The sequence below is a fragment of the Paramormyrops kingsleyae genome, chromosome 1 (genome assembly GCF_048594095.1).
Source record: "Paramormyrops kingsleyae isolate MSU_618 chromosome 1, PKINGS_0.4, whole genome shotgun sequence".
NCBI lineage: Eukaryota > Metazoa > Chordata > Actinopteri > Osteoglossiformes > Mormyridae > Paramormyrops > Paramormyrops kingsleyae.
The window spans coordinates 32923943-32934397 of NC_132797.1; the positions used below are offsets into that span (position 1 = coordinate 32923943).

At 54.3% G+C, this 10455-nt stretch overlaps 1 protein-coding gene across 2 annotated transcripts in view; it reads left to right on the plus strand.

The window, feature by feature from the left end:
• LOC111840798 (guanine nucleotide exchange factor VAV3) overlaps window positions 1-9801 on the plus strand; it is a 51283-nt gene extending 41482 nt beyond the window's left edge. Inside the window, exons 20-28 of one of the 2 annotated variants that reach the window (XM_072714071.1) lie at window positions 1212-1342; window positions 2266-2331; window positions 2801-2835; window positions 3159-3275; window positions 3584-3671; window positions 3784-3913; window positions 6301-6381; window positions 8243-8394; window positions 8767-9801. In XM_072714071.1, the coding sequence (XP_072570172.1) occupies window positions 1212-1342; window positions 2266-2331; window positions 2801-2835; window positions 3159-3275; window positions 3584-3671; window positions 3784-3913; window positions 6301-6381; window positions 8243-8394; window positions 8767-8808 (842 nt within the window). In that variant the 3' untranslated portion in view covers window positions 8809-9801. The remainder of the gene's footprint in view (window positions 1-1211; window positions 1343-2265; window positions 2332-2800; window positions 2836-3158; window positions 3276-3583; window positions 3672-3783; window positions 3914-6300; window positions 6382-8242; window positions 8395-8766) is intronic. The other variant, XM_072714079.1, reaches the window with a different exon arrangement.
• Window positions 9802-10455: the final 654 nt, after the last annotated feature.

Consider the following 10455-nt stretch of genomic DNA (forward strand, 5'->3'; position numbering starts at 1 on the left):
TCTGAGGGGTTTGAGGCTCTGAGTGAAGTTACACACAAGTGTGGTGTCTCTGCTTCTCCCGTGGCCTGCTGTCATGGCTGTAAGCGAGCTCTCAGATGACGGTACAAGTTCAAGCAGCGGTGAAGGAGCAGCAGGAACGGGCCCGACGCAGGCCCAGGAATGTCAGAGAACCGGTCAGTTCACAGCTCACGGGCAGAGCGGAGCAGCGTATAATGGGATGTTCTGTTTTTCTGTCGGAGAGACTCACTATCCGGAGGGCTGTTCCTGTATGGAGGTGGGGCCGCCTAGTTTGACTCGATAGTTGTGAAGAACAGAAGCAACCCTCTGTAAACAAGGCTCGCCTCTGGAGGGCGGGAGCGTACGACGGCCAGAGGGCCAATGGTGGCTAGATGCCCCGGTTAATGGGATCACGCTCACGCTCACACACACACAGTTACACACCCGTAAATATTGACGTACGTGGGTTATTAGTTCTCAGTGAGCACACATAGACAGACATGCTGTCTACCTGAGCCCCCCCCCCATGCCCCTCTGTGGAGAAAACACAAACTGCTGCTTTTACAAAGGATCTAACGCACATTTTTTCAAAACAAGTAATTCCTCTTAAACGCTGCCACCCCTGCCTGACCGTCGGCATGGTGATAACTGCTTGGGCTGGGGGCCCCGTGGCCTTTTTTTTAATGGTTGGGGGGGGTCATTAAAGACCCCCCATCTTTCTCACTGGCACTGATGCCCTGTGTCACATTCTCTGGACTGGCACGCTGTCTTGCTGAGTTCACAGGAGGTCCCGCTCCCCTTGGGGCACCCCCATGCCTTGAACATTCTGCCGGCTTCTCTCCCGGCACCTTTGGGCCGCCGGGCTTAGTTACGCTGATTATAAAAATCACCTTGCAGTGTGTAATTAATAATTACTGTGTAATTAAGATAATCTGCACAGTACAGGGCTGACCATACCCACTGGGACTGTGCTGGCTGCCGGGTCGGTCAGCTTCCCTTCCTCCCCTGATACTGGGGGCCATTACAGCCATAATCCATTTCACAGGACTGGGCTCCTTTTCATCAGGATTAAAGTCCTCCTCGTGGGGGGAGGAGGGATGGTTGGCCCACCCCCCCACAGCTGTTTCGGGCTCCTGCCTTCAAGACTGTGTCATGGTTGCATGTTAAACTGCGGTAAAAATACCCCCACGAAAGTGACTCCCATCATCCTACAGGTCTGCCTAAGATGCTGGTGATCCGGGCGTACCACGGGGTCCCGAGCCCATCCTGCGGGCCCCCGCTGAGCATCGAGCCTGGGGAGGTCGTGGAACTGATGGGCGCGGATCCCCACAGCGCATGGTGGCAGGTGAGGGCCCCCAAGAACTGTGTCGCTCTGGAGGACCACCAGGGCTGGACCGGGCATTTTCTCAGTGGTGGGCTGATAGGTATATGGAAAGGCAAATTTCATTGTGGGGGCAAAATTTACCCTAGAGGACCCTAAAGTCCGGGGCCAATTTTTAATCCCAGTCTAGCCCTGATGACCACACGCTGCCAGGTACCGTCTGGCTGGCTCTAACCTCCCCAGGGGCCAATGAAGATGGGGGAGGGGGGTTTAACACAGACGGTGCCTAACGGCGCGTGATAATATCCCTCATTTCCCCCATGGCCCTCACCGAGTTGCTTTGGTGGAAGGACCCGTTTCCCTGTTATCCATCTTACTTACAGAATATCCCAGCATGCACCAGGAATCGCTGATCCACGGTTCCTTATGTGCGCTCGTCTGTGAAGTCTCGATTGACATTAATTGTTCGATTTGTTTAATCCCAAAATGAGAGCGCTTCCCACTGGATGAGGTCACCAAGTGACGCTGCTGTCACATGACTTGGTGCCAGACAAACACACTCGGGCTCTCCTGGTCCTTGGCCGCTCTCTGTTTGCAGGGTGATGAGTTAAATCTTTACCCGGCGGTCACCTGCCCGGCATTGGGGTCACATCACATCTGAAATGTGACAGGCGTGTCACACTTGAGGCCTCATCCATGCTCAGCCATGACAAACAAAGACCCACACAGACTGATTTCATTACAGATCACAGATGGATTTTCTTTCTGTTGCTTAGCAGGTGTGTGGACGTTCTTGATAGCATTATGCTGTGGTACAGTTACACAAGCTGACACGACCGCTAAACACAGACCGCGGCGTGTCTGTGCTGATCCTCTCTGAAGCACTGGGCAGGGGGGGGACTTAATTACTGCAAGAATCCAAACAGGCTGTTTTGTCAACTGCTCAGGGCAAAATCCTGTCGACACGAGAAGTTGGGTTCTTTCCAAGCGACGCTGTCAAGCCGTGTCCGTGTGTGAGTATGACTTCTCCACTTCCTCATTATAATACTTAACGCCGCAACAATGAGGTACATTTTACAGAGAGGATTTTCTGATCACCCTACTTACATGCATGATGTCATTAATTAATTTGTACAAATAAGCTGTGACTTTGAGGTTAATGCACCAGCAAACATTGTTTGGTTAAGAGCTGCGTTAGTGATCTGGCATAACTGCCGCTAACCGTCATTAGCAACTGGCCAGCTGCTCAACGTTGGTTTTTGTCACGGTTTCCACACTTGGAGTATAGCCACGCCATCGTTAGTGGACGACCTCACAGCATAAAGTTAATGATTTCCTCTTGTTATAACCCATCGCCAGATGCCAGGGCTTAGTGAGGTGGGCTGCCCCGCTTGCTCCCTTCAGCTCCCGTTAGATCAGCCCTAGTTGGATTGTGGGTTTTTCTTCCTGAACCCCAATGACCCTTTTCATTCTGCCCGATAGGTCCCGAAGCCGGTGGATTACTCCTCCCAGCCCTGGTATGTCCACACGCAGCCTTAATCCTTATGAAATCTAAGGCAACCCTTTAGAAAGGTTATTAAGGGACCATCAAGGCGTTAATGCATTAAATATTCAAATTCTGGCCAATTTTGCATTAAAATATGGCGCACCGCAAATTTTTTGGAAGTTTCATGACCTAATATTTACCGTGTGACGTTAATAGCTGTTCCCAGATAAGTGGTAATGCTCTTGCCATGCTGAGCCCCTGCTGTGGTGCTGTGATAAGGGCGGGGGGGGGGGGGTCAGAGGGGGCCGGGGGGTGGACATTGGGGGTGTCACTGATGCTGTTGTCCGTCGGCAGGTTCGCCGGGCCCATGGAGAGGCCGCAGGCGGAGGCAGAGCTCGGGAACCGTGGCAACAGCACCTACCTCGTGAGGCACCGGACGAAGGAGAGCACGGAATACGCCATCAGCATCAAGTGAGTGTGTCTGACGCGGCCCCCCCACGAGGCACCCCCACCCTCACAGAAATAACCGGCCATACGGATCAGCCGGGGACACCCCAAAGCACAGCCAGAGCAGTGTACTACGGTGCACACTGGACGTGTTGTCAGGTTTTTCTACGTGCTATGGATCAAGCACATCGGGAAATGGTCTGGGTCGCATGACCTGAGTCCGGACAGGCGGAGGGGAAGGGCAGTCTGGTGCCATGTGTGGGTTTCTGACCAGCACAGGGATTATGGGAATCCCGTTGGATATGTAGTCAGTATTTAGTCATTTGCTACAGGTACAACCACGACGTGAAGCACATCAAGATCCTGGCCAGGGACGGCTTCTTCCACATCGCCGAGAACAAGAAATTCAGGAGCATACTGGTGAGCCCCAAAAACATCTAGCTAATGTAAGAGACCGTGAGGGTCTCAGATGTCCGGGAACTGCTACAAACCCGACAAAGGTGTGAATGTTTGTGTCCCCTGTGGTGGACAGGAACTCATCGAGTACTACAAACACCACTCCCTGAAGGAGGGTTTCAGGAGTCTGGACACGGTGTTGCTGTATCCCTACAAGAATCTGGAGAGTGGTGCCACCCACAGATCCGGCCGCGCCGGAATGAATGGTGAGTACAGGAGGAATGCCGGTCATGATCAACCCTGCGAACAGCAGCAATAACCCTTAGAAAAGAACCAAGCCTCATGTTGACGCTATTTTCTTTTACAACCTGAATATTTTATGAGGACTGTAATTCCATAGATATCTGTCTATAAAAGGCTTATGTACGATAACGGATATTAACGTGAACTCTATTTATGTATAAATCACAACTGATGTTAGGGTGGAATTCAGGCTTCTGATAACATGCTTGGGTTCACAGTGGTCAGTGGGCGGTGCTTAACTCCTAAGACCCACAAAGGGGGCGGGGCATAACATCTCAGAGGCACAGGGGGCGTAGCTTAACATTCAGAGCCACAGGGGGCGGTTCATAACATATCAGAGCCACAGGGGGCGGAGCTTAACATATCAGAGCCACAGGGGACAGGCCGTAACATATCAGAGCCACAGGGGGCGGAGCTTAACATCTCAGAGCCACAGGGGGCGGAGCTTAACATCTCAGAGCCACAGGGGGCAGGGCGTAACATCTCAGAGCCACAGGGGGCGGAGCTTAACATCTCAGAGCCACAGGGGGCTGGGCTGATTGAGAGCCAGTGTGGTGCAATCAGGGCTGAGATGAGATTTCATCTTAGGGCTGTATGTCAGTGCTGAAGGGGGGTGAGGCGGATTGTGGGGCCATTCCCACTGCCTCCCAGACAGCCATCCTCTGCATCCTGTGCGCTGGCCCGTCTGCATTCCCATTAACGGCCAATGCTTCAGGGGACGTCTCCACACCACACAGCGAGCGATGACGTCCCACTGCGTCTTTACAGAGACGGCCTTTATATTGCAGCAGGAGAACAGCCCCCCCAGTGCACACATGCATGACATGACAGGTCTGCTTGAGGTGCAAGGCTGATATCTACTCAGGGTGAAAAGTGGCATTTCTTTGGAGCGGTGGGGGGGCTGATAAAACGTCACTGATGTTTAGGTATTAACATCCAGGCTAAGTTGGCGTATTCTCCTGCGCGCTGTATTTGCTCACCTGCCGACCCTTGCTGTCCGCGTGTCTCTACTGTGATGCTGAGCCCCCTCACAACCCCCAAAGAGCAGAAACATGACCCCATGTGCTCACATATCCATCAGCGATGTCCTGCTCTGTTTCTGCGGTGATTCTGTGCTGCTCGGATAATTCCCTGGTTTACGGAGCGGAACGGGACAGACCCCCCCCCCCCAGACGACGTGGCCACGGCTCACAGAGGTGAAAACGGTCCACAAACAGGCGCTCCTCCCTTCATTATCTCGACATCTTACAGACTTGCTTGTCAAACATGCTAATGATATACCCCCCCCCCCCAAAAAAAAAACCTCACCTCAAATTGTGCTGATGCTTTATCGCAGCTTCTCATAAGATTTTCTGTGTGACTGATATTAATATTGGAGACCTACGCAGGAAACGCTGGTCAGAAAGATGCTTAAAGGTGCCGGTTAAGAGGGAGCCGCACACCGGCCTGGGGAGGCAGATAAAGCGGCTGGTTCACAAACAGACAGACAGAGCCAGCACCCCCCCACAAAGACGCACGGAAAATGTAATCAGGGATTCAGGCATCTGATGGGTCTCAGAGCCTCCTCTACTGCCCCCCACACAGGGGCCATCCTGCAGAGAGAACCAGCTGGCATTGGCATGGGGCGGTCACAGGTGGGGGGACCCGCAGGCTCTGTGACCCTGCCTCCGCCCCCCACCTCTGGGCCCTGCCCCTCCACCTCCACTCCTCACCCATTCCCCCTCCGTGCCTCCACTCCTCACCCATTCCCCCTCCGTGCCTCCACTCCCCACCCCCTGCCCCCCTCCCTGCCTCCACTCTCCACCTCCACCCCCTGCCCCTCCACCCCCACTCCCCACCCCCTGCCCCCCTCCGTGCCTCCACTCCCCACCCCCTGCCCCCCTCCCTGCCTCCACTCCCCACCCCCTGCCTCCACTCTCCACCTCCACCCCCTGCGCCTCCACCCCCACTCCCCACCCCCTGCCCCCCTCCCTGCCTCCACTCTCCACCTCCACCCCCTGCGCCTCCACCCCCACTCCCCACCCCCTGCCCCCCTCCCTGCCTCCACTCTCCACCTCCACCCCCTGCCCCTCCACCCCCACTTCCCACCCCTTGCTCCCCTCCCTGCCTCTGCTTCCCACCCCTGCATCTCCTGGCCCTCACTATCCTCCCCCATCCTAGCAGCAGCAGCTCCGTCTACCACATGGCGTAAGAGGGGGCCACCCGGGACCTGGGTAAACATGTGGGGGTAGCGGGCAATGTGCCCCCCCCCCATGGGATGTTTATGGTGACCGGCCCCCTGCTTTGACATGCAGTCAGGCGTAAACACTGCTATTCCCTCCTCTATCTCTCTCTCTTTCTCCCTTTTCAGTGCCGTCGCTCCTTGGTCTTTCTTTTCTAAGTCCTGATGGCTACAGTCCCGCTCCCCCCGCCTCTGATCCTTTCTGGTCAGGTACAGCACTCCTCTGTCCACTCTCTCTTCTCCTTTCTCCCCTCTCTCCTTTTTCTCCTTTTTCCTGCTTTCCAGCCACTTTTGTCTGTATTCTCCTCACTGCAAGCTTGTCGTCTCTCCAGGCCTCATATTGCTTTGTCTGTGGCCTGTGTGCATCATGTGTCTGTGCCGTGTGTCTGTGCCATGTGTCTGTGCGTGCCGTGTGTGTGTGCACCACATGTCTGTGTTGCGTGCGTGTGTCATGTGTCTGTGCTGTATGTGTGCCATGTGTCTGTGCTGTGTGTGTGTGCACCATGTGTCGGTGTTGCGTGTGTGTGGCGTGTGTCTGTGCTGTGTGTGTGTGCCGTATGTCTGCTGTGTGTCTGTCATGTGTCTGTGCTGTGTGTGTGCCATGTGTCTGTGTTGCATGTGTGTGCCATGTGTCTATGTTGCATGTGTGTGCTGTGTGTCTGCTGTGTGTGTGCCATGTGTCTGTGTTGCGTGTGTGTGCCATGTGTCTGTGCTGTGTGTACCGTGTGTCTGTACCACGTGTGTGTGCCATGTGTCTGTGTTGCGTGTGTGCCAAGTGTCTGTACTGTGTGTGTGTGCCGTGTGACTGTGCGGTGTGTGTGTGTCTGTGCTATGTGTGTGCCATGTGTCTGCTGTGTGTGTGTGCCATGTGTCTGCTGTGTGTGTGTGCCGTGTGTCTGTGCTGTGTGTGTGTGCCATGTGTCTGTGTTGCGTGTGTGTGCCATGTGTCTGTGCTGTGTATACCGTGTGTCTGTACCACGTGTCTGTGTTGCGTGTGTGCCAAGTGTCTGTACTGTGTGTGTGTGCCGTGTGACTGTGCGGTGTGTGTGTGTCTGTGCTATGTGTGTGCCATGTGTCTGCTGTGTGTGTGTGCCATGTGTCTGCTGTGTGTGTGTGCCATGTGTCTGCTGTGTGTGTGTGCCGTGTGTCTGTGCTGTGTGTGTGTGTCTTGTGTTGTGTGTGTGGTTTATATGCCCTGTCTGTGTGGTGTGTATGCGCCGTGTGTGTGGTGTGTGTGCCGCGTGTGTGGGGTGTGTGTCACGCGAGTGTGTGGTGTGTGTGCCGTGTGTGTGCCGCGAGTGTGTGGTGTGTGTGCCGCGAGTGTGTGGTGTGTGTGCCGCGAGTGTGTGGTGTGTGTGCCGTGTGTGTGTGCCGTGTGTGTGCCGCGAGTGTGTGGTGTGTGTGCCGTGTGTGTGTGCCGTGTGTGCGTCGCGTGTGTGTGGTGTGTGTGCCGCGTGTGTGTGGTGTGTGTGCCGCGAGTGTGTGGTGTGTGTGCCGCGAGTGTGTGGTGTGTGTGCCGCGAGTGTGTGGTGTGTGCCCCGTGTGTGTGGTGTGTGTGCCGTGTGTGTGGCTCTCACCCCAGTCCACCCCTTCAGAAGATCAGTTAGGAGGATGCATGAGTCCTGAATATATGTGTTGTGTAAATGCAGCTCAACAGCAAACCCCCCCCCCATAACACTGAGAAAAAGAGCATGCTACTGCTATACTAACCACACCCCACTCCAGACGGGGGTCCGAGTTCATTGGGGAAAAGAATTATCGATTCTGTTACACTATAGACAATCAAACCAGCATTCAGTGGTTCAATGTACACAAAGTACCTCTGGTAGCAAAGAGGATTATTTTAATAGCATTAAACAATTAAAAGCCTGAAGTGAAAAGTGTTTTTTTAAACTCATTAATGCATATTCAATGTGTATATTCCATGTCCTCCTCCCGCTACGTTCATCTGATCTTTTGCAGTCATCCAATTAATAGTCAGACAGTTGCAAGTGTAATCCTGGGGGGCGCTGGTAGCGAGGCTCATGGTGTCACCTTTTCCTCCTGCCCCCCCCCTCCCCCCCTCCTGCAGCGTTCAGCCCCAAGGTGGTGGGCATGGCCATCGCCCGCTACGACTTCAGCTCTCGGGACATGCGGGAGCTGTCCTTGCAGGAGGGCGACATGGTCACCATCTACACCAAGTCAGGCGCTAATGGCTGGTGGCGAGGAGAGGTCAACGGAAGGGTGAGCCCCTCGGGGGGGGGGGGGGGGGGGGGGGGGGCTGGGCTGTGCCCGCTTTTTCCCTATAAAATGTCACAGAGCTTGTCTACCCCCTAAGTGTGTCATGGGCAGTTATTTGAGTCGTTGGGCAGCGGTGCTTGAAATGCATCCTTGGATGGGTGGGAGGGCTCCTGGTGCCTGGGGGATTTACACCCCCAAGAGGGGCACTAAATGTTCTGGTTCTCCACACCTACATGTCCTAGACTTCCTGACACGGGCTGGACGCACATGGGATGCTGCTTCGCCTCGGTCATCATGGGGCATCTGACTGGGGCAGGCATGTACCCCCACCCCCCCCCCCCGCAGTGATTTACCCTCCTGCTTTCTCGTCGTCAGGTGGGCTGGTTCCCCTCAACGTACGTGGAGGAAGAGGAGTGACGGCCCTTTCCCCTGTGCTGTGCGTCGCAGACACCTGCCTGCTGCACCTCCCTGCCCTGCCTTCAGGGGGCGCTGCCTGGTGGGAAAACAGAGACGCCTGGGAGGGACGCAGAAGTCTCTAATTATAGGCCTTGTCGTATTGGTGGCCCTGGAAATATTTAAGCACCCCCCCCCCCCTCCCGACAAAGTTGGAGGGGAAATATGAGGACCAGATTCTACACCCCCCATACTGACCTTGCCCAGCCATGAACACCGCCCCCCCCCCCCATCACGCAGCTAGGAGGAAACAACACAGTGGGTCAGAGGAGGTCAGGCCTTCTATACCCACTTCCCCTTTCAGCCACAAGAAACACACATCTCAGACAACCCCCCCTCCCCCCCCGTCATAGACAGCGAGCATCTCCTGAATCGGATAATGAGCAGGATTTACGCACGTGACAGAATAATGACTCTACACCCCAGAGTTTGGAAACACTGTGAGCTGCATGACAGAGGAAGTCTTCACTCCCGGGGAGCGAGGCCACCCACCTGCTGTTAATTGTGTGTTCAGTCACTGCACACCTGCGACCCCTGGACCGTAATGAGCGGAGTTGGAATGAAAGTTGTCTCTTTTTTTTATCGTCATATTTATAATGTGTATGTATATGATGTAATGTTATATAAAGGCTTTGTATCGTTGTTAGACTTAATGATCACGTGTACTATAAGCAATTTGATGTATGATGAATGTTTCTGTTTCGGGTGAAGAGTCCTTTGTCCTTTGCTGCTAACCTGTACTGACGGGGGTGTGGTCACGTTAAAGGGGTGTAGCCAAGAAACAATTGGTGTGGTGAAGGAGCTGGTCTGCTGGTGTGCAGAGGGGGCACTGGAAGGTCTGGTCAGCAGGGGGAGCTCAGAGCCTGCCTTTCCATTTCTGACATGGGAGCAGTGGTCTGACTGGTGAGAAATCAGTGTTTGCTTGTTGATTAAATAAAACCAGCTCTTCAAACCTCACACCCGTTCCTAAGGTCTCTAAAAACAACATGGCCACCCAGCCGTGACAGACTGCGATCAGCAGGCTGTCTCCACGGGTTCGGCTTCGAAGCTGCAGGCTCTCCCCGCTCTGCGGCGTGGGGGGAGGCCCTGCCAAAGTAACACCCCCAACGCCCCCAGTGCACTGCGAGCACTGCGAGCACTGGGTCATCTGCCATCATGCCTCTGCTGGGTTCTGGTTCTTGGCCCTTGGCCTGGCAGCTGTGGGGTCATGGGATGGACTGGACCCGATGCCCAGGCTACTTACACAGCGTGGGTTCGAGAATCCGTACATTTGCAAAGAAGTGTGACCCCACAAAGTGAGGTATGTACACTCCTGTCTCGCTAAGCTAATCACTGCACTTTTAAAATTGTCCTTCTGTGTCAAAACTGAAGTCCAGGGAAATTAATCTGATCATGAGGTCATTGTTACCTGCAGTGTGTTTCAGTGTCCACTAGATGGCAGACTTTTAAAAAAACCAGGGTCTGTTCCTCCCTGTAATTTGGATAGGGGTGTGAACTTGTTCCATTATGGCACCTACTTGAGATACCTACATATCTGTGGTCAGAGTACCGACTGCCTCTGAACCTGTGGACCATTTTGTTTCCTGCCTAGAACAGCACCGTTTAGGATGT